Source organism: Pelodiscus sinensis, chromosome 3, assembly GCF_052426305.1.
Source record: "Pelodiscus sinensis isolate ZL-2025 chromosome 3, ASM5242630v1, whole genome shotgun sequence".
In the NCBI taxonomy this organism is placed as follows: domain Eukaryota; kingdom Metazoa; phylum Chordata; order Testudines; family Trionychidae; genus Pelodiscus; species Pelodiscus sinensis.
The window spans coordinates 187,667,501-187,691,405 of NC_143054.1; the positions used below are offsets into that span (position 1 = coordinate 187,667,501).

At 42.6% G+C, this 23,905-nt stretch overlaps 1 protein-coding gene across 12 annotated transcripts in view; it reads right to left on the reverse strand.

Moving 5' to 3' along the window:
- EHBP1 (EH domain binding protein 1) overlaps positions 1-23,905 on the reverse strand; it is a 341,176-nt gene that overhangs the window by 75,438 nt on the left and 241,833 nt on the right. For all 12 annotated transcript variants that reach the window (XM_075925601.2, XM_075925600.2, XM_075925608.2 and 9 more), the window contains 2 exons: positions 21,036-21,944; positions 17,793-17,936 (listed from right to left, as the gene is read on the reverse strand). In XM_075925601.2, the coding sequence (XP_075781716.2) occupies positions 17,793-17,936; positions 21,036-21,944 (1,053 nt within the window). The remainder of the gene's footprint in view (positions 1-17,792; positions 17,937-21,035; positions 21,945-23,905) is intronic.

The following is a 23,905-nucleotide window of genomic DNA, read 5'->3' on the forward strand; positions in this document are numbered from 1 at the left end:
CTGTCTTTCACATTATAGCTATCTTAGACATGACAGTAGGTAATTAAAGAATTCAGGAGAATGGCATAAAGTAATAAAGATGCACATACATTTTATAATGTATAAAAGGTACCTAAAATACAAATTCTCATGCTCCAGTTGATAGATGAGCTGTCTAATCAACGTTTGGACGTAACTTAAGTGCTCTCATTAGTGTGAAGACCTTCAGGCTAAATAAGCCTAAATCCCTTAAAAATTGCTTCTGAAATAGAAAAAAATCCCCCTTATGATTCTCCTTCTGCCCAAATCATATCAATTGATGGGAAAAAAAGAGAAAGCAGGAGAGAGGTATTTTCACATAACTTTGTTTTAACTAGCACTTGGAAAACTATATTCCGAATCTAATTTAAAATGTTAAAGACAAAGTTCATTTACCATCAAAACAGTGAAATGGAAAACATCACATTTGAATTCAGTTTTTTTTTTAACTTGAAAGCTGGATCTTTCACACAGCACTTAGAGCTGCAATGGCTACTGACTCCCTTACTTTAACTTTTTTTTTCTAATCTAAAATATTTAATCAGCAATGCTAAATACTGATTTATATGAAATTGTAAAGTGCTTATCAAAATGACACCATAAAAGAAGGAACTGAATATTTTTACTGATTTTATTTTGAGCTGGATGAGGGGGGAAAAGCATAAAATCAGAATTTCAATTTGTACTGACAAACCATTGGGTATTAAATTCTAAAGGCACGTAGAGTGCATAAAGAACTGATGGCTTGATTAGCTCTTGTGGTGCAATTGAAGGAGCTGTCTCTCTCACAGATTCTCCATTTTGAGAAACACTTTGATCTCTGTTCAAGTCAATTCATGAACATCAACTGACAAGACTGCATGAAACACCCCGATGGTTAGGTCCAAACTCGTAGCAAACTATTTGGTTTCATTAAGGCTTGCAGGAGAAGTGACCAGTGACAGTTCTTTCATTCAGAAGCCAACAGGCAAGTGACTACTTAAACTTTAATGTACATATTGTACTGCTGAAGGCCTCAACACCTATAGTTATTAGTGAAGTGTGAATGCCTTTACCTACTACTTTGTGACAGTGTGAAAGCACTCAGCGAAGCTGCACTCTTATATATGCATTTATTAAGGTTTGTTTGAAGAACTGAAGAGCTGATTTTCAATAACTTTGGTGTGAGACTCTATCATCTATGGCAGGTGGAAAAGAGGAGACAGTATATACTATCCAAAAGCCAGTTATTCAGAAAGATTTGATTTTTAAAATGCTGGTATTTCCTAAACACTTATACAATATTTAGGGAAAATATAATTTATCCAGGATAAAATAAAAAACTATGAGTCAGTACTAACAGTAAACACAAAGATTTTGTTTAGAGGATTGCTAAAGTTAACTATTTATACTAGCTTTTCCTTTTTTAGTTGCCTTTTTCGAAGAACTCCACTTCAAAGGGTTCATTTTTGCACTAGTTCCTGTCAGTGCAGGTCAGAAACACTAAAGTGGAAAGTCACTGCACTGCCGTGGCACAGAGTCTCTGCGGCTAAAATCAAACAAAGCCCAATTAAACTAATCATAACGTCCCAGTGAACACAAGGAAGCTCACCTGGTATTTCTGGACTTCTTGTGTGAATTCCCAACTCTACTCAGTACTTGGTACTATAATTACCCTGACCAAAATACTGTGAAATTACTGCTCTGATCTACTAATGGCTGCAAAAATCAAGCTGCTGTGGTTTCATGCCAAGGGGCCGTAGCAAGGTGGCGCAATGCTTTCTGACAGAGACGACAACTTCTAAAAACTCAAAAGAGAAAATTAACGGGATGTGGTTTACGTTGCCAAAGACTGTTCATTAATTACCAATTTAATCACTGCTGGAGGCATGACATTACAAAAATCTGGCTGAAAGTTCTAATAGATTATGAAGACCACCTAAGAAGAGTGACCAAGAAATGTACAAAACAATTAATACTGTTTCACTGCTATCAAAGACACTCAGATTATTTTACATCAAGTGAAGCAAAAGAATTAGTAGCTTCACAGTGCCACCACTAGGAACTGTAAATACAATGGCACACAATTAGTAATGCACATGTGACTTTTCGTTCAAGGCATATATCCTTGGGAAAGCCAGAACATGATAAGGAGAACAAAAGAAACATTTCAAAATGAAATGAATAAAGATTTTAACTTTACCCTTGTGCATGCTGAGCAATAACAGAATAGGCAATGCAAAATACTGCTCTAAGTTATGGTGATATCATCCTGGGAATTCACAACAGCATGCTCTGAACATCCATACAGAAAACATCCACAGTCATTAACAGCAGTAGAAAAAGTGAATTCCAGAAGCTAAGAAACCTAGGCCTTGCTTATTACACAAAAGTCTCTCTTTTGACATAGAGCTATCTCTTTTATTGATAATATTTATGGTCAGACAATCAGAAAGCATTTAGGTTGTTTAACCCAATGGTTTTCATGTAACCCGCGGACAAGCTGATGATTGATAAATGTATGTTTTGTGTCAGTGGATAGTCAGTGCAACTCATATTTAGTCACAATCAATAAATTGCAAAAGCAACAGCTGACAAAAATAAACAACCGCATACAGGCAATTGCGCTAGATTCTCAGCTGGTGTTAATCAGCATAGATCCACTGCAGTTAATAGAACTAAGCTGATTTATACCAGCTGAGAATCTGGCCCAGCAATATCTAAAACTGGAACCACATAAATATTTGTTTTGCATCATCTAGGGAGTTACATCACACTTACAAAATGTCTTGCTGATCTGAAACTGACAGTACATATTAATTCTACTTGTGAATGAGACTAATTACATAGCAAGGGAAACAATTTGTTTTCCCTTCCCTTCTATAATTATATGTGGGAGCTGGATGTGGTTAGCCCTTGTATAGTGAAATAATATAACTTCAAAATAAGAAAAATAGCTAAACTATCAAATATATAGTCAAAAGATATGGAATCTTCTTCAGAATGGTCACTGACCATTTTTATCTTTACTGTATTTTGGAACATGAAATGAAACAACTTGCTTGTTTTTGCTATTTGTGAAACTGGATCAGCTTTACTGAGCTTAATGTTTCATGATGAAGAAGTAAATATCAGTTGTTTATTGAGGTGTCCAATTAGTGGGTCCATTCTTCTTGTAAGGAAAAGTATATGCTTAGAATATTAAACTTTCCATACTCATGAAATTTAACTATCATAAAGCATAGCCTTATCAGTTTAAACCATATTCAGCAGTTTTATAGTGGCGTACAGAGAAGACATATAAATGAACAACAGGGAATAAGTTACCAACACTCAGAGATTACCAAAATAATGTCCAATCTTTTTACCAATTAGATGGCAACTGCTTCTTTTGAAATCTCAAGAAGATCTCGTGATCATATCTAAGTCTAGTCACAATTATCAGCATGACAGACTAGTCTTTTTTCAATCAATATTTTCCAATTAACATTAAAAGACCAAGGTTGCTTACTTTCTGTAAAAGCTCCACCTTTCAATACAAAAATATCTGTCATAGGTTTAATTGGCAAAACAATAGCCTTGCTACCTTGTTTTTTTCATAAATAGTAGGAATAACTTGGTAGCATTTCTTTGGACCTTAATCACAGGCATTTAATAGCTATCTAGGAAGGCCACAGAAAACTCCACTGATGATCTAAATGCCTTTCTTAGTTTAGTATAACTAGGTATTTTAGTTTAAATCAAAACTAACATCAATGGAAGTAATTTTCAAGAATCTGTAAAAAAATAATGTGTTGAGGAAAGAAAACTTATAATGGCAAGTTTTCTTTGAAGAGGCTTTCTGTGAAATTAATGCATTATTTTGCATTGTATACCATATTTCATCCTCTATCACACCTTGTCCTTGCTATCTATGGTTTACTTTTGGTCATGTATTACAGCAAAATACTGTGCCTTATTTAGGAGGGGAGAGTTTTGTAGAATTCAAACAATAAATGAAACTGTTTAAACAATGGCTTTGAATAATTAAAAAAACTTTGTTTATTTAATTGCTGATGGAATAGGCAGTATCTGTGCAAATATCTGCTGCCAAAACTTATACAAATTAATTTAAAATAGATTTAAAATTGAATTGATTTACAAATATCCAACCAAATATTGATAGTTTATGATCGTTTTCTAAAATGATTTTCAATGTGCACGCTAAAAAGTTATAATTTTGGAACTAAAAATATTTATGAAAATAAAAAGTGTGTGTGTGTGTGTGTGTGTGTGGAGAGAGCCACTTATAGTTCTTACTCATCTTGGGAAAATAACAAATGGTAATATTAACAACTAAAGTATTAAGACTCTCTCTGGATAGTATATAATAATTATGCTAGCAACAACTACTTAAACTGAGATGGACAGTGTTCACTGACTAAGATCAATATATGGCCCCAGACCTTATTTACTACACACTATGTAAACTGTGTTTTGATTACAGAATAATTCATTCCTGATGGGCTTTTCTATAGCACTCTTCACTACAGCATCCAAGTGTTTCACAAACATGAATGAATTTATTTTCACAACATACCTATGTGGCCAGGTGATGTCACTATCCCCATTTTATGGACAGGAAGTTGAGGCAGAGTAAGTCAAAAGTGTACATTCATTTGGCACCCAGGTTGAGATGCCTTTTGCCTGAAGTTTTAAAGCACTTAGTATTATCTCGTTACGTAATATATTTGAAGCCTGGCTCAACAATAGCTGTGAGTACTCAGCAATTCTGTAAATCAGACTCCAATCTCAAGAGGGGTTCCCAGAAAACAAAGAATGCACAATTAGTGACCACCTATATAAGTTTTAAGTGATTATCCCACAGGCCTGCTGATAGGGTTGCCAGATGGTTGAAACAAAAATAACGCCCCCCCCCCCAAAAAAAAAACACCAGGAAAAAATTCTGTTGAAGGGAAAAAAAAGTGGGGTGGGGGAGACCAAAGTTGTTGAGAAAAAAAAATGTAATATAAAATATAATAGCATTAAAACAGCATGTCCTCTTTAAGAGTGAGTGCAGAGATAGGAACAGGGGAATGGTTGAACACTAAGACCTAGGGCTTCCCTTTCGTCGGCAGCCATTTTGTGCTGCCAGCCTTGCGGACCCAGGTAAGCATGGGGGCTGGAGATGTTGGGACCAAGAGGAGGGTTCGGGGGGGGGGAGGGGGAGGAGGAGGCTAGGCACTGAGTGTTTGTAGGGTTGCCAGGTGCCTGGCATTTTCGCCTCCTGGCTGGGGGAAAAAATCAGAAAATACCGGACATTTTAGGTGACCAGTATTCTCTGAATTTTTTTTACCGGACAGGACGTGAAAATACCGGACTGTCCGGGTGAATACCGGACACCTGGCAACCCTACCCGCTGATGGGGAGCAAAAAGAGGGCAGGTTGACTTGGGGCCTGGTGATTCAAAAGGGCTGGGGCTCCCAGCTGCCACTGCTACTGGAGCCCCAAGCCCTTTAAATCACTGCCGGAGATCCAGGCAGAGCACCCCCGGTGGTGCTAAGTGCTGGCAGCCCCTTGCTCCACCTGAGGCCCTGCCCCTTCCAGTAGTGTGGAGCTGCCCTGCCACCTTGCCCAGGGGCTCGGTAATTCTGTTGGCCTCCTCTGCTTGCTCAGCACCATGTAAGAATTCTATGACAAAGGCAAGAATAGAATTCATTTCTTTTGTTGCTCATCCACTCCTATAACCAGGGCTTACTGAACTGTGGCGAGCCCCGCTTGCCAGCCGCGCTGTCCGGCGATCTGCGCATGCGCAAATCGCCCGAACCTGGCTCTTCCGGGTTGCAATCTACTCGCCATGGGCGAGTAGACTGTATTATTTGTTGAGCCCTGCTTATAACCATGACACCATTCCTGCTCTTCCTGCAATCCCCTACCTTCTTGGCTATACACACCCTCTGACTTCTATAACAAATGAGGTACGGTCCTACAGATAACAGCATCCTGTACTACATAATCCAGATTCATACCCAGAGTAGGTCCATCTTGGGCACTGAATGAAACATGGGTCTTGAGGGAAAAAACCCAGTATGTAAGCATGTAATTAAATATTGTATGATCATGCACATGCACAAAGAGATTAAAAATTAAGATTGAACAGGAAATTGTAATTCCATGGCACAGATCTTTGTAATTGAACTCACAGAGTAAATGATAGCAGTAGTAGATTGCCACCTGATATGTGGACCAGCAGTAGAAAGGGATGTGCCACACTTTGCCAGTGTATTTCACAGAGATTTGCTGATACCAGAGAAAGATTGACTTAAGAATGTTGAGTTCCATTACAGGGGATTCTGTAGGGGAGTGCTCTCCAATGGGTATAGATTTTCTGACTCTATTTCTCTCAAGACTGTCCTCTCCAGATTGACTCAGAGTCAGTTTTGTCTCTTCTCACCAGTTCATCATCCCAGTCTTCCCATGTACCCAGTCCAAGTCTTTTTCAAGAAGTTTCACCCATGTACCAACTGCTAATAATAACCACAACCTAACTAAATTCATTATTCTCTAGGTGGAGGAGTTATGCCAAAACCGAGCACTATTACATTAAACTGGAGAAAAGAAGAGTTAAATTAAAATGTGTAAGCCAGTCAAAAAGAGCCTACAGGTTAAAATGAGGAAATTAAAATCCTTAGATTCAGCATGGAGGCAATTTAAATATCTTATAACAGAGTCACAGAATGAACGCATATCTTTAAAAAAGAAACAAGAGGGCAAAAAGAGCATCGCTAAATACTAAGGCTCAGGATGTCACTAAAACCAAACAGGTACCCTTAAGAAAAAGGAAATGCAGATCAAGAAAAGTTAATAGAAAGGAATATAAACCAGAGCAGGTCATCTTTATAATGGAAATTGAGAAGGAACTTGAAGAGCAAATAGCCAGACAGAAAAAGAAGTAACAAGAAATCCTGCACATCTGTCAATAAGCAAGATTCCTGTGAGGCTATGTCTAGACTGCAGGCTTCTTTCGAAAGATCGCGTCTAGACTGCAGGCGGATCTTTCGAAAGAGAAATCCGCTTTTTCGAAAGAGAGCACCCAGCGAGTCTGGATGCTCTCTTTCGAAGACGGCCTATTTACATTGAAGAACGCCTTCTTTCGAAAGAGGAACTTTCAAAAGAAGGCGTTCTTCCTCGTAAATTGAGGTTTACCGCCATCGAAAGAAAAGCCGCGTTCTTTCGAAATAATTTCGAAAGAACGCGGCTTGAGTCTCCCGAAAAAAACCCTGAGTCTGGACACGGCCACAGAGAATGGTGGGTCTATCACACTGCCAGGGAGCAAAGGACAATGTGGAAAATCTAAATAATACCTTTGACTTGATGCTCACCCCAGAGGATTTGGGGGGAGATGTGGACACCGGATCAGCTCTTTACAGATATTAAACACGAGGTACTAACAGAGTCTGCAGAATCAAGACAGGTGGACTTAGACCAAACTGACAAATTCAAGCATGACAAGTGACTAGGCTCTGATGGAACATATCCAAGGAGTTGGGATTTTTGACGTGCCTAAGGAGACCAGACACCTAACTTCCTTATGCTCCTTTGACCTGTCAAATTGTGCAATTTCACATTCAAATGAGCTACTATGCTAGAAAACTGGCAGGAAGAACAATACTTGCGTCCACACGGCAATTGCGTTATTTCAAAAGAAAATTGAAATAACGGAGGGCTTTTTTTCTGATGTTGGTAAATCTCATTCCACGAGGAATAACGTCTCGTCCGAAAAAGCTCTTTTGGAAGAGGGTGGGTGTGGACACTCCACTGCTGCTGTGTCGCAATAGCGTCACACCAGGGCCATTCTAAATTATTCCTCCCCAGTGCCTTCTGGGGCTCTAAATCAAGATAGCATGTCAACATTAGGGGAGCCTGCCTCAGATTAATTTGGAGGCTTCCCTGTAGTGTGGATGCTCTATTTTGAAATAAGCTATTCCGGAAGACATCTTATGGATTAGCTTTTTCCGAAATAAGCTTGCAGTGTAGACGTAACCTAACTCTGAAACTGCATTGGACTGGTCCCAGGAATTATAGACCAGCGAGTCTGACTTCAGTATCAAGTAAGTTGGTTGAAATGATAATTAAAACCAGAATTATAAAACTCTCAGATGATAGAGAATAACTAGCTACCTTTGGTACTTCTTTAAATAAAATTAGCACCTGCGATCACCAGGCTCTGAAATCCAACCCTCTCGTCTCTGAAATGTTGTACCAGTTCTGAGGAGCACATTATTGCTGTCAATCCCCAATTCTTCTGGATGGCTTCTAGACAGGATGGAGAAAGGGATTCCAAACACATGGATACTCCTTGCTTTTGCCTGATGCATGACTCTCAGGCAGTGAATAGGCAGTGAAAGCAGTGCTCCTAGGCTGCTAGTGGATGGAGACAGGAGAATGAGAGGAAGAAAAAGAGGTGGAGTGACAGAATAAGAGTAAGAAAAGTAGGCAGAAAGTGACAGAACTCAGGTAGGAAGAACAATGGGGAAAGAAGGGTGAGAGCAGACAAGGGAAAAGGAAAGGGAATCAAAGCACAAAATCATAAAGAAAGGAGGCACTGAAAAGGAATCCTGGAAGAGAGGTAACGGAGTTGAGAGGGACAGAACAGATAAGAGGAACAGAAGATAAAGAGCAAAGCAGGAAAAGGAGCAAAAAGACACATAGCATAAGAAGGTGAAGTGGACTTAACATCACAGACAATGAGAAGAAACTGGAAGAAAGGACAGGAGCTAAAAGATAGATGAACAAATTCAGTCATAACGTTTCTCTGTTGCTGACTCCAGTTTGCCAGCAAAACAATTTTTGAGTAATGCAAGGAAGAACAGTGGTGTAGGCATAATGGTAATCTATAAGATTGGACAGACATTCTAATGGGGATAGGTCCAGGGAAGAGGGAGGAAAAGTCAAGAGAGTTCAGAAAGTTATGGGAAAACTGCCACTGCTATCAGTCGAGGTCAGCTTGCAGTCAATAAAGTGACAAGGGAGCTCACAAAACAAGGACGACATGGCCAATGAAGTAAATAGCACAATTCTGACTATACCCTGGGAAGGGAAAGGGTTGGCAGAGTGAAGAGGGTCTGATTTTTTACTACATTCATTGTTTAACTTTGCTTTAAATAGGACGTCAACCAAACCAAGCCAAACCAGAGCAGAAAATATCTAACAGGTGTAATGCAAATGGTATTAGGTTATAACCACTGAATGGATTGGGCTTCTCCCTGGAGCAGGTGGAGGGGCCACACAGCCTACTTGCTGTGGAGAAGCCATCAGGTGGGCTATACGATTCCAGGGAGGCGGGTCGTGCAGTCTGGTAGGTTCCATGCACATCCCATTGTCCTGGTCCAACCCTTACTTTGCTTTAAGTTTTGATAAGAGGAAGCTGCATACCAAATTTGGTGGTCCTAGCGGTTATAGTTTAGGAAGAGTTTTTGAACAAATGGACTCACAGATGGACATACAGACAGATGCACAAACTCTCTCAAATATATAGTAGAACAGGGCTATTCAGCATGCAGCCCGTGGGCCACACGCGGCCCGCAGCCTGTATGTTTGCGGCCTGCGGTGCAGTTTGGGTTTATGTGGGGCTCAACACATAGCCTGCAAGTGAGATCCTTTGAACACGGCCTCCACTGGGAACACGCTCCACAACGGTAAGGCATCTCCCAAGTGAGGTAAGCTTTGAAAGAAGCAAGCAGACGGGCTGGCTAGAACAGGGTGTCAGCGTTTTCAGCCCCCAGGGAGGAGATGCCGGGAATGCCGGGGCATTGTGGGAAGTGCTTTGTATTCATGCCCGCCAATGTGAAAAAAGCTATTTGCATGTATATGCAACCACACTTAAGTTGCAGCCCTCGGCATGTGCTGTGTGTATCATTGTGGTTCCTGGGGCTTCCAAAGTTGAGTAGCCCTATAGTAGAAGGCGGTTGTGACCTAGGGCAGGGCACTGGAGTGTAGGGGTTTGGGATGTGACCTAGAGTAGGAGAGGATTGTGATCTGGGGCAGGAGATTGGGTTGCCAGATCTGGGAGGGGATATGGGTGTAAAAGGGGGACAGGGGGTTTGGGTTTGGGAGGGGAGGAGAGGCAAAGAGTCGGGGCAGAAAAGGGCTGGGGTGCCAGAAGCAAGCTGTGGCCAAGAGACTTACTTGTCAGCTGCCAAACTAGACTGCCTGCCTGCCTGCAGAGCTTGAAATGTTTCCCTGCCTGCCTGGCCACGTGCTTCATGAATAAGTGAGCCATGGAGAGGGGGCATGGTTCTTTTTGGCTGCCTGTTACTCCAACAAGCAGCTCCCACTGGTTGGTTCTGCAGCCGCGTTTGTGCATGGTGCGCGGGGCTGCGGAACAAGCGAGGAGCCTGCCTAGGGCTCCCCACTGCCTCCACGGGCCAGATCTGGTGGCTTGACGGGCAGGGCCCAGTCCTGCGATCAAGTCTTTAATTACATGATCACATTCTACTATTCTCCACAAGCCTTGTCTCACTGAGTACGCAGGATGGACAGTGCTCACTGAATAAGCAGCTATTCAATATTCATTTTATCATCATTGTTCAATGTGTAGCCCTAGGCCTTATTTACTGAATGATAATACACTGCTTCGAATGCAGAATTACACATTTCCTCATAGCCTTTTCTATGGTGCTCATGTGCATAGCCTTTGAGTGCTTCATGAAGTATCTTCAGAACACCATTCTGTGGCAAAGCGGGGTGCTATTACAGTAAAACTCCAATAGTCCGGCATCCAATAGTCCGGCACTCCTGATAGTCCGGCATCAAAATGGCAAGAGCCTAGTGAGTGAGCTTCGGCAAAAAATGAGTCACAAGGTAACAGCGGCAGCAGCTGAACTGAGCAAAAAGGGTAAAAAAGGCTTAAAAAAACTAAAACATTACAGTATACTGTATACAGTATGTACAATAAAAAGGGTTAAGAACACTTTATATACAGTATATAATGTATACAGTATATATATAACCATCTTATAGAACCTCCTGATAGTCCGGCATATCTGATAATCCGGCACCACCTAGGTCCCATAGGTTCCGGATTATCGGAAGTCTACTGTATTCCCATTTTACAGATGGAGAACTGAGGCAGAGATATTAAAGTTAAAAGTGTACCTTAGAGTGTGAGACACTGGTGCACATGTATGCAGAGTGCGTCAGGTGTCAGTCCCTCTTCCAGCTCCTCTAGAACCTCTTACTGAGGTTCCAGCTGCATTGTTCTCCGTACCTTTTTATCTATGCACATCCTGTCCGTGGCCCTACAAAGTTACAGGACTTCCTTTTCAACCTCCTCCTAGCGCTGGACAAGGTGGCCATTCATGATACCAGGAGGAGGAAGCTGGATGGGGGAGGGGACAGATCCTGGGGCATACTTCTAGTCCCTCCCATGATCAGAATCCACTGACTCCATAGACACCATTGAGGGCAGGAGCTGCTCTTGGGGTTCTCTGTTCAGTGTCCCCCTCTGGATCTTTAACTTTTAACATTCACTCCCATCCCTGTTTTCTTTATTTTTTTCCACTTGTGGCCTGGGTTCTGTGACTCTGCCCGGAAAACTTCAGTTAACAGGCTAGATCATCTGGTTAGAGTGTGGTGCTAATAATACCAAGGTTGTATGTTCAAGCCCTATGTTGGCCACTCAACACTTGAGGTGGTGGCCTGTCTTCCTTAGGACAAGAAGCATTGGGCTTAAATTGCAACAAGGGGGCTGTGTCTAGACTGGCCAGTTTTTCTGGAAAATAAGCTGCTTTTCCAGAAAACTTGCCAGCTGTCTACACTGGCCGCTTGAATTTCCGCAAAAGCACTGACTTTCTACTGTAAGAAATCAGTGCTTCTTGCGGAAATACTATGCTGCTCCCGTTCAGGCAAAAGTCCTTTTGCGCAAAATGGCCAGTGTAGACAGCTCAGATTTTTTTTCTGCAAAAAAGCCCCGATCGCGAAAATGGTGATCGGGGCTTTTTTTGTGGAAAAGCGCGTCTAGATTGGCACGGACACTTTTCCGCAAAAAGTGCTTTTGCGGATAAGCATCCGTGCCAAACTAGACGCTCTTTTCCGAAAATGCTTTTAACGGAAAACTTTTCCATTAAAAGCATTTCCGGAAAATCATGCCAGTCTAGATATAGCCGGGAGGTTTAGGCTGGACATTAGGAAAAACTTCCTAAACACTGGAATATTTTGCCTAGGGAGATTGTGGACTCTCTATCACTGGAGATATTTAAGATCAGATTAGACAGGCATCTACTAGGGATGATGTGGATGGTGCTTGGTCCTGCCATGAGGACAAAGGACTGGACTTGATGACTCCTAAAGGTCCCTTTCAGTTCTATCCAGCCCTCCTATTCTGTGCCTTAGCATCATCCCCTGTAACAAAAATAAGCACGCACCTTCCTGATCTGCCAAGGACTCCACTATGAATAACAGCTTTTATCTGTTTCCCATTAGACTAGAGCACCCCAAGTTGCCAGTCTTTTGCTAGCACCTCCTCAGAAACTGGAAGCTAGTTTCAGAGACCAGATCCATAGAAGCTACTGAGAGGGCAAGTTTCCTCATTGTCACTCTGTTAGACAACCCACACCTTCATGGTGTTCTGCAGAATGGTGTCCCTGAAGTCTGAGACCTCCTGGACTATAGTCAGTGTGATAGAGCCTGTGGCAAGTGGCCAGTTCAAGTGATGCTCACCGTGTGCAAACCCCACCAAATATTCCAGGAACAGAAGGCAGCCTTGCCCTCTGCTTCTCTCTCTTACATTGAGCATGTCCTGTGGGAGGACATACCGTGCTCACTCCGACACACCAGAGCTTGTCATTGGGCCTCTACTCTATGAGCATCCCCAGTTGCCCCATGTGAAGCACCTGAGCAGGATGAAAGCCATCTAGATGGTTCACCTCTACATGCTTGCACTCCACAGCACCCACTTCCTCACCCTGTGCAGCGATATTCCAATTTTTTCCATTCATGTGTGGAATGAATTTTGTTGTGTGCACCAATATCGGTACATGGGTGGAGCAGGAGAAGGGAGGACATCCTGACATCGGTGCCCTCCTATCTTCCACCCACACGCTACATAGCAAGAAGAAGGATCCTGGGAGCAGCTGGCCACAGGCTCCAAAGCCAAGGGCAGGAGCAATGGAACTGCAGAGCAGCAGGGGAGGGGCACCTGAACACTTGCGGCCAGATGTGCGCAGCTGTGCTAACGAAAGGCATGGAACTTGATCCACTCCTGAGGAACTGTTCCGCTTTGAGGGGATGCAGCTCGGTGGGACAGCCTATTCTCCACCCATGTCTCACAGCCTGCCTGGGATCTCACTTGGCTGCTCCCTGACGGGCCTCTGAGCAAGGGAGCATGGTTGACTTGGTTCATGGTCTCTCCTAACCACTTGCCGCTTTTGCTCTGAGAAGAGCATGTCAGATTGCAGCCCATGTTCCGACTCCTCCACAATCACCTGCTGAGGCTCTGATCCCTCTTTCCTTCACCCCTCCTTGTTTTTGCATTCCCCATCTGTGGCTCCACAAAGTCACAAGACAACCTCCCCCAGGCCCAGGCCAAAAAGGCCATCCACCAGATGATGTAGAATGGAAGCTAACAACATGGGTGCTCTTTGGCTGTGGGTCCTCTTTCCAGACTCTCTTTGCTTCACGTCTCCAGGAAGTTCCTCGCTTTTCATCTCCCCACAGGTTGCTCACCCAGCTCTGGCTCAACACCCCTCTGAGTTCTAGAGGGGCAGCTTCCTCCTCCTCGTGCTACATGGTAGAAGGAGCACTGAGAACACAGGTGAGACAATATTCTAGCTTTTGGTTCCTGTGACGTGTGCTCTGTGGCCCCTGGCTAGAGAAGGTGCAACTGTACAGAGGGTATGTCTATGCTGCAGTTATACACTATGGCTGTGTCTACATTGGCCCCTATTCCGTAATAGGGATGCAAATGTAGCACTTTGGAATAGGCAAATCCGCGGGGGATTTAAATATCCCCCGCGGCATTTTCATTTTCATGGCTGCCGCTTTTTTCCGGCTTGTAGATAAGCCGGAGAAAAGCGCCAGTCTGGACGCGATCCTCTGGAAAATAAGCTCTTTTCCGGAGGATCTCTTATTCCTACTTGAAAGAGCTTATTTTCCGGAGGATCGTGTCCAGACTGGCGCTTTTCTCCGGCTTATCTACAAGCTGGAAAAAAGCGGCAGCCATGAAAATGAAAATGCCGCGGGGGATATTTAAATCCCCCGCGGATTTGCCTATTCCAAAGTGCTACATTTGCATCCCTATTACAGAATAGGGGCCAATGTAGACGTAGCCTATAACTATTCTGTGTGACTGACCTGGGCTCATGGGACTCAGGCGATGGGGCTGTTTTATTGTGGTGTAGATTTCTGGTGACCTCAGGAGTGCCTGAGTTTGGGCTCTCGCCCAAGCATGAACATCTACACAGCAACTTTTAGTATCTCAGCCTGAATCCCATAAGCCTGAGTAAGCTGACCTGCGCCAGCCATGGAGATGCTGAGGCCTTTTATTCCAATGTAGATGTACCCAGAGACTCCTGCTTAACCCCTGCAGTTCTAGATTTAAGAACACTCTGAACAGACGGAATCTTGAGAATTTAGCTGCCAAATTCTAACAGTGTCTCTCATGAACATGTGCGAACAGTTTCCCAACTTGGCCAGGTGGGGGTGGAGTTTTATGAGGCCAAAAGACCACCCCTGACACCAGTGTAACCTTTTTATCAAATTCCTGCTCCAGATTTTTTTTAACATGTATAAAACAACATATTTTCCCCCAGCCTTGTTCTGAGAAACAGCTAAATTGTTCCCTCCCCATACTCCTAAATTTACAACTCCCCCAAAACAAAACAAAACAAAACAAAACAAAACAAAACAAAACAAAACAAAACAAAACAAAACAAACAGGCTGAGGCATGCACCTGTCAGGGAAAATATGAGACCAAACTATTAAAATTTTGAAAATTTGTATGTGACTAAAAACATGGTCTTACAACAAAAAGTCCCAAGTAACCTTAACCGGGCATCAGTGTTGCCAATAGTACCTTTCCTATAATGCACACTGATCTATTGACAAACTGTTTTTTGTACATGAAGGTGAAATTCCTAGTAACAATCAAAACTTTAATCTCATTTGTAGGCTCCTACCAAAATCACAAACTATTTTGGTAAATTTCATAGTCCTAGGATTATAAAAATGGTAAATTTCATTATTTCAGGTATTTAAATCTGAACTGTCCAATGTTGTAATTATTGGGGTCCTGGCCTCCAAAGGAGTTGTGTGAGGGTCACAAGGTTACTGGAGGGGGGCACTGCTACCCTCACTTCTGCCCTACTGTTGGTGGCACTGCTGTCTTCAGAGCTGGGCAGCTGAAGAGCAGTGGCTGCTGGCTGGGAGTCCAGCTCTGCCACCAGCAGCAGCAGCAGCAGCACAGAAATAAGGATGGCCTGGTATGGTATTGCCACCCTTATTTCTGCACTGCTGCCTACAGACAGCTGCTGCCACTCTCCAGGCATCCAGTGCTGAAAGCAGCAGTACAGAAGTAAGAGCAACATAATTATGGTATTATCTAGGGATGTAATAGTGTAGTTGACCAAACGATTAACTGATAATCAGAAGCTTATTGGTTAACGCTACTGGCTACATGCACGCCCTCCCTCTTATGGCTCTCCAAGCACATTTTTTTATTGGACTAGCCGACAGGCTGGCTCAATCCCGGGCTTGTGCGGGGTCCCAGCATAACCTGGCTCTGCATTGTTAAGGTATGGGCTGCTACTGAACCCAGATGCCAGTAACTGCGGGGACCCGGCACGAGCTGGCACTGAGCCAGCCTGCCTGCATGCCAGCTCCCCAGTCCCGTAATAATGCAGAGCCGCAACGGGGGGTTATGCTGGGAGCCGGTGCGAGCTGGGACTGAGTGTTTTCACTGCTAACCCTTGTTGATTAATTGCGTAGTCAACAACATTTTTGTTGACTCCACAATTAACAAATTACATGCTTACTACCATCCCTAGTATTACCACCCTTATTTCTTTGCTGCTGCTGGTGAGATGCTTCCTTCAAAAGCTGGCACCTGGCCAACATTACAACCATCGCTCTCCAGTTGTTCAGTTCTGAAGGCAGTGTAAAAGTAAGGGTGGCAATACCATGATCCTCCTAAAATAATCTTGTGATATTCTTGCAGGACCCCCCCAGTTGGGAAATGCTGGTCTCCCTCCATGAAATCTCTATAGTGTAGGGTAAAAGTACAGAAAAGGTCACATTTCATGGGAGGACCCCAGATTTCACAATCCATAACACGTTTTGCATAGCTGTGGATGTGGGAGGGCATTACTCCTTTGCAAAAAAACAGTCATAAAAAAAAACCAGACACAAAACTCACACATGGGGCCAAGCCTTTTTTCTTTCTCTCAGAGAAAAAATAGTATTAAAAAGTGAAGTGTTTTTGGAAAGAAAACATTTTCTAAGGGGGAAAAACACTTATACCTGCAGAACCATGATGGCTCAGAGAATAAAATTTGCCAAATGCTAGATCCACCCATGCCTGTGAAATCTCACTCAAATCAAAAGGCAGAATCTGACCCAGAGGACCAGACTATTAATGGTGTGTGAATCTGTGAATGGTACAAAATCTTTATCATAGTCGCCAGAGGTGCAGGCAGACTGATGTTCTTAGTGAAACAAGTGCTGTGGTTTCAGTTCAGTCTCTAACACACAATGGCTAGCATCACAAAATTACAGCACATAATCTGACACAACAGGCAATCTCTGCTTTGAAAAGATTTGCATAAAAATTAAATTAGCTTTAATCTCCGGAGAGAATGGTCAGCTCTGGGTCACCAGTGAGGTGGCCAGTGGGCCAATGAGTCGCTGCAGCTGCCTCCATGCTGCACCTAATTTGCAGAGACACACTTTCCAGAGTCAGCAACGTAATTCATTCTGGTGATGAAAAGGGACACCAGCATAACAGCATAATATGCTCTGCTACAAACGAACAGGTAGTTTTGCTTTTCAGCCCACTAGTGTTTTAATATTGAAAAACAATAGCGCCGTTCCTAGGCTGTGCTCAGGGTAGGGATGTTAAATAGCGGTTAGCAAGCTAATCAAGTAGTCGATGGAATTTCCACTGACTACTCGATTAGTCGATAAGGGGGTCCGCTGCAGCTCTGTTTTTTAAATGTAGTGAGAACCGCCAGGCTCTTGCTATTTTTAAAAAGCAGAGCTGCAGCCGTCTGGGACAGCTGAGTCCTGGCTTGAACCCAGTCCCAGACCACTGAGGCTCTGCCTGGCAGCTATTACTACATTTAAAATGCAGAGTTGCAAGATCCCCTGCTGCAGCTCTGCCTCTTCTGCTCCTCCCATGGAGACGGTGCTGGGTGGAACTGGCTTTTAAGCCGGCTCCCACCAGCACTGGCTCCTGCTCTCCCCTGGCTGCTTCTGATACAGCAGCAGCAAGGGGGAGGAACAACTATTCGAGTAGTTGACCACTCAACTAGTCTCTTACTTCCCTAGCTTAGTGCACTTCCAGAGAAGTGTATGGGCCTTTTCTGCCAACTTCCATTGAGGGAGAGTCAAGTGCTAATAAGAGCTTATGGTACAAAGCACTTTGAAGGACTGGAACATTTACAGTGGAAAAAACCTTCTCTCTGGGCCCTTATCCCACACAGATGCTAGATGTTAACCAAACAAAAAGTAATCGGCATACTAAACCAATAAAAATAGTAACACATAAAATGAATTATATTATTTTCTTATGTTATCTGCCATGATGGCCAACACTGCTTACATCGCTTAGCTGCTTAGCGTGGGTTGGGGCGATTGTACCGGTTATCTGTTTATTCCCTGCCTTTAAAGCTGCATCTCTTCTTGCTTGTTCCAGAAGAACTCTTGCTCGTTCTTTAAGTTCTTCTTGCCTGGTCAACATTCGTTGCTTAAAAATAAAGAAGTAGAATTAAAGGCAAAGAAACCCCACCATAATCAACACTGATAGAGTATAAAAGTCAGGATTCAGACGAGAGCACATAACATTTGACAGCAATATAAAATAAAGGTCATAAAAATGTAAATTGAAAAATAACCTCACAGGCCTTTATGATGCAACCAGAGTTTCACTCATTTTCTATCAAAATTTAATACCTTAAAACCAGAACAGTTGGGGGAAAATGAACTAGGTGGAACAAAACTATTTTATTATGTTTTTACCTATTTTAAAGTAATTCTTTCTTGGCTATTGACAATTGGTGTAATTCCTCTTCTATGCCATAAAGCAGGGGTGGGGAACCTTTTTTGGGTTGGGGGCTGCCCACTCGCAGAAAAATCAGTTGGGGGCCGCACACAAGTGAGAAGCAGAAAACCAAAACCAAACCCTCCCTGATGTGGCTCCCAACTGAGAAGGAGAAAGACAATCTCCACTTTCCCCTCACACCAGAGCCTACAGGGGCCCCGTCTAGTAGATTTTGTGCGCTCCAGCCCCGCTGTAGGGCAACAAGGGGGGCTGGAGCACCAGCATGGGCTCCCCAATGCTGGGGGAGGGGGGCGTGAGCCTCAGGGGCCAGATCCAGGTGGCCCCTAGGCCTGAGGTTCCCCACCCCTGCCATAAAGGGATCTATATGCAAGCTGCAAAAACAGCAATAAAATGTGTTTGTAGTCTGGCTGGAGTCAGAAGAAAGTTTCTTCCCATTCATGCACCCGATGACCTCTGAGTAGAAATAATAGTATGAGAAGCATTGTGTTGGCCCAACAGATTGACTAGTTACAAGGCCATATGTGCAGAACCCTGAATCTCTAGCTCTGTTGAATTATGTGACTCCTGAAATTTAGACCCTAGGAACATGTAACTTCCATGTGTTTTTAGGCCTTGGAAAGAAGGTCTATATATGACCTAGAACTGGGGGCATCATGTTTTGGAAGGTATGTTCCTGCTACAGGCAGGTATTTGCGCTATTTTTCTGGCAAAAGGAGTTAGCTGGCTCTGGCTGGTACAGCTGAGGTTTTAAGTTTGATTAACTGGTACAAATACTCAAAAGGATTAACTACCCTAGAAGGCCCCTAAAGCCATCCCTTCATCTTTCTTAGCCGATTTCCCCCTTGCGCTGAAAGTGTCAGTACAGAAGACACACAGCTGCTATTATTTTCTGTGGGCCAGCTCCTGGGAAGAGATGCTGGAAAACTTCATAAGGGTCCACGGCTTATGGAGAGGTGGAGCTCCTGTGGAGCTTGCTGTAGAGTTGCAGCTGTGTCACTTCCCCTTCTGTACAGTCAGGGAGAGAGCTGCACCTGGGTCTCAGAAGATGATTTTAGTCTAAATCATGTCCTTTAAGTCAGAGCTATTCACTTAACTTCTAAAAGGGAGTGAGCATGTTACAAAGCACAGTGCAATATTCTGTGTTAGCGTAAGAAACATGCCTGTCTGTCCGCTTGGCCAGTTCTTTTATGGCCACATCCTTGTGGTAGTGTTCAATGTAAGTACAAAATGCTTAAAAACATAGTCAAGTCACACTTACTTGTGAAAGGAAAAAGGGATCCGGAAAACAACAGTTTTTTCCAGCTAATCTAAGGAACAATACTGCAGACCAGCAACACACATCACTTTTCATAGCTAATCAAAAGAAAGCTAAAAACAAAGAAAGTTGTCCTCGGAGGCAGGAGGGGGGATATGGGCCGGATTTGGTTCTCTTGTACAAGAGGTTGATCACATTTTAAAAATATTTGTGTGACTGATCTGATTTAATAGGACACAGAGAGAGACCTAAAAACAATGTTAAGCATTTATGTAATACCTTATGGGTATGTGTAGACTACATGCCTCTGCCGGCAGAGGCATGTAAATTAGACTACCCGACATAGTCAATGAAGTGGGGATTTAAATATCCCCCGCTTCACTACAGTAAATATGGCCGCCGCATTGTGCCGGCTCAGCTGATCGTTGGCACAACACGGCAGTCAAGATGCGGATCGGTCGGCAAGGAGAGCCTTTGCCAAACGATCTTGTATACCTCATTTCAGGAGGCATAAAGGATCAGTTGGCAAAGGCTTTCCTTGCAGACCGATCCACATCTTGACTGCCGCGTTGTGCCGACGATCAGTTGAGCTGACACAAAGCGGCGGCCATTTAAATCCCCGCTTCATTGACTATGTCGGGTAGACTAATTTACATGCCTCTGCTGGCAGAGGCACATAGTCTAGACATACCCTATATCTCCAATATACTGTGCAAAAGCCAGCCAGTTAACCCTAGCAATATCCCTAGGAGATATGTATGTTTGTATGTGTTATCCCCATATTACAGATGGGAAAACAGACAGTGATTAAATGATTTGTTCAAGGCTGCACAAAGAAAGCTGCTGAAAACCACTCGGGATTGTTTACTTACCGGCTCTGCAGCCACGGAGCCTTGAGGCTCTTATTGGCTCCTATTTGCTGTTTGAAGCCAAGGAAGTCACGGGAAGCAGTGGCCCACGCCACATTGCTTCCCGCGGTTCCGCTTGGCTGCAAATGGAGAACCAGAGTCAATGGGAGCCACAAGGCCCCGTGGCTGTGGTGCCGGTAAATAAACAAACTGGAGCAGCCTGTTAGCAGCTTTCTCAGAGTGGGTCCACAGACCACTTGGAGAAACACTGATTTAATGCTTCAGAATGCAGTGTTCCAAAAAAGCTGAGGTTCCAAAATCAATAGCAAAAGACTTGAAGTTAGACTACTTCAGCTGGCTGAGAATACAATTGTGTTTATTTTAATCAGAGACGTAGGAAAGATTAACCGTAATATAATTCCTAAAAAGAGTTGTTAAGGATTTTTTTTTCATACAATAGCTCTTTTCAACATCACATGTTCTTTTCCAAGTATTCGGCTAGTGAAGAATATTTGGTTTGTTCAACAATAAAAAACAAGAAGAACCAAAATCAAAACTCCACCTAGCCTGTCAAAGACACAATAATGATAAAGGTGACACGTAGAAATTAAATTGAACAGTAACCCCATTTTGTTTCAACACCACTGTTTGCTTATGTGTACTTATGTTCAAATTTCTTACCTGTGCAATTTTTGCAGATTGATCTGCATGGTTTATAACCATTTTGGTATCAGTGTCAGACTCTATTTGCTTCAGAGAAACATGATTTTTCTTGATAGGATCTGTGTCCTTGTTATAGGAGTATCCAAGTTTAGCAGTGGGAGATAAACTTGGCTTTTTGACAGGTGAGCGAGGATCTGACCTCCTGCTCTCTGTGGATCCTGTATGTGGCAGCTTTTCTTGCTCTGAGAAACTAATGGTACTGTCTGGACTCTGGTGCCTTTTCTTGTCAGTGTCTTCACAAACAACGGTTGGAGATTCATCCTTTTTTTGATCACTGACATGTTGTAAGTCACTCAAGTCCAAAGTGTCGGCTTTTAGCAGTTTCTTCCTTCCCAGCAAAGGCTGTGCTTGGGTTGTCTCTGCACTGATGCATTTCCTGGCCTCTTCAGATCCAGAAACCCCTACAGAGCTGGGCTGGGATTTTTGTGGATCGGTGTCGCTTCTAGTCCTATGAGAAGAAGGGGAAGCGGTGCTTGGGCTTAAATGGTCATCAGGTGTCTGATGCTCACTTTCTGATTCTCCAACACCACTGTCATTTACAAATACAGAGTCATCCTGAGAAACAAAGTCCGCCAAACCACTTTCAGGCTGGTGCAGTTCAGATTCTCGGTTCAGATCAGTAAGCTCTGCATAGAACTTTTCCTGATCAACAGAACTGTTTGTGTCTGTTTCATAGTTACCTACTTTGTATGTACTTTTACTACTGTTCTCCTCTATCTGAACCACATTTAGTTCTTGGCCACTGAAATGTGCCCTTATTTGATAGAGATATGTCATAACAGTCAGTTTGTCGGGAATCGCTAACAAAACCATGTCAGAAGGTTCCAGCAATCGGGATATTCCTATGCTGGCAAACCCATCATATGCCTTAAAAATAAACAAAGCAAAAATTACAATACAGTAATTTCATCACACATCATAGCAACTGAAAAACTGCAATGCAAAGTTTCATTTGAAAAAAAAATGTTAAAAATATCAAATATTGCAGGAAAGGCTGTGGGCCTGATTCACAATTGCAATATGGTTGTTTTACTTTGTGGGCTTCCATGGAATAATATTAGTTGTGAATTAGCCGTTCTGTGTTTGCCACTCTGTAAGCCAAATTTTAATATATTGTCCATAACTCTGTTATTGCACAACCGGTAATTTTCTCGACAGATTCTACACAGCAGAATCTCCACAGGAACCTAAATCAAGAGAATAAAAACATAGCATTGCTTTTTAATGTCCTTAATACTTTGTTGTCATGCTATAGTAAAAAACAACTCATATTACTCAGAGTATAACAGACACATTCATGAACAAATGGATGTGTGTGAAAGTGGAACCTAAACAAATTCTTCAAGTTTTCATTAAAAAAAAAAATCTATTGGCACCTTAAATGGTTCTCACGCAAGAAGCAGAAAACAAGCACATTTTTTAAAAAAGTGTAAGAGTTGGAATAAAAAAGCAAAGGATGGGTTTTTAAGATAAGGAACAAAGATATAAAGAAACACTACACTAATCCATCTTGGGCTTTATCATTGGTGATCAACCTTCTCCCTTCTACTGGCCATGTAATTGCAGTGATTTGTGTTGATGAAAAAGTACAGCCAGATAACCAGAAAGAACTACACCTTAGATTACCAGATACACAGTTCAAATCATATTGCTTAAACAATGTATTTCTAAAACATCTACTTGACACTAAACTTATACAAAGAGAGTAGTGAATTTATTTCTCACTTCATTTCTGTTTGAAAGCACTTCTCAGGCATTTCTGTTTGAGAGCCTGAATATGACAATGTACGTAAAACCACACTGTATTATTTCTGCTAGCCCTTTAAATGACTATGGTTGGCGAATCAGGTTTTTCTAGTTTTGAAGAATTAAAGCAGTTTCTCAATTTACAATTAATTATTACTCTCCTAGACTAACCCTTGAAGACAATATTGTGTTTCAAGGAAGCCTTTAAAAAGGTATCCTATTGGTTATTTCAGATTCACTTGGGTTAAAGCATGAAATACCCCCACTAGTTTTGCCTCTATGCCCCGTCCCAGTAAAAAGAAAAGGATAATTTTTCTAGAGGGTCCTAAAGATCATAACTAAATATTCTGAATAAAAGGAACACATTAAAAGCTGCTTTAAAAAAACAACAGGTTTTTAACATGATGATATGTCAAAAATGTATCTGCTGTTCCTAATGCTTTTTAGCTGATTGTATCCAAGATTGTTTGAGCTAGGTCCCAGAAGTTCCAAATTTGACTTTGTTGTTTTTGCTGAGGAGAAATGTTTTTTTAAAGAATGTTAGCCACTGGTTGTTGTTGATTATAAATATACAACTGTGTTTTAGATGCAGAAAGGGCGATGTTTAAAAATATAAATGTTAATATTTAAAAATAGAAAACAGCCTTCTTCTGACTCCAGGTTGATCCAAGAGCCCAGGAAAGGGTATTGGGGGAGGGGAGGGAGAAATTCAGGAAGATATTAGTTGGGGGATAGAGAGAATAGGGTGGCTGGGAAGGAACATGGATTGAGTGTAGGGGATGGGAGAGCATATGGAGGGTTGACATGGGGCCATAGTAGCTTGTCTTGGATTGCAGTTCTAAAAGGGAAAGAGAGAATGTGGAGGGGGCAAGACACTGGTAGGAGCAGGGAGGAAGGAAATTAAGAAGCCCTCACGAGTAAAGAGGAGCAGGAATACAGCAGGAACATGAAATAGGAATTTGGGTGGGTTAAGTGGAGCAGGTTTCCAGAAATTGAGGATAATATGGAGGTGGGGAGCTAGCTGGCTACTATAGTGTAACAAGCTTTTGGGATGTTCCTATGAACCAATCTTACTAGAAAGG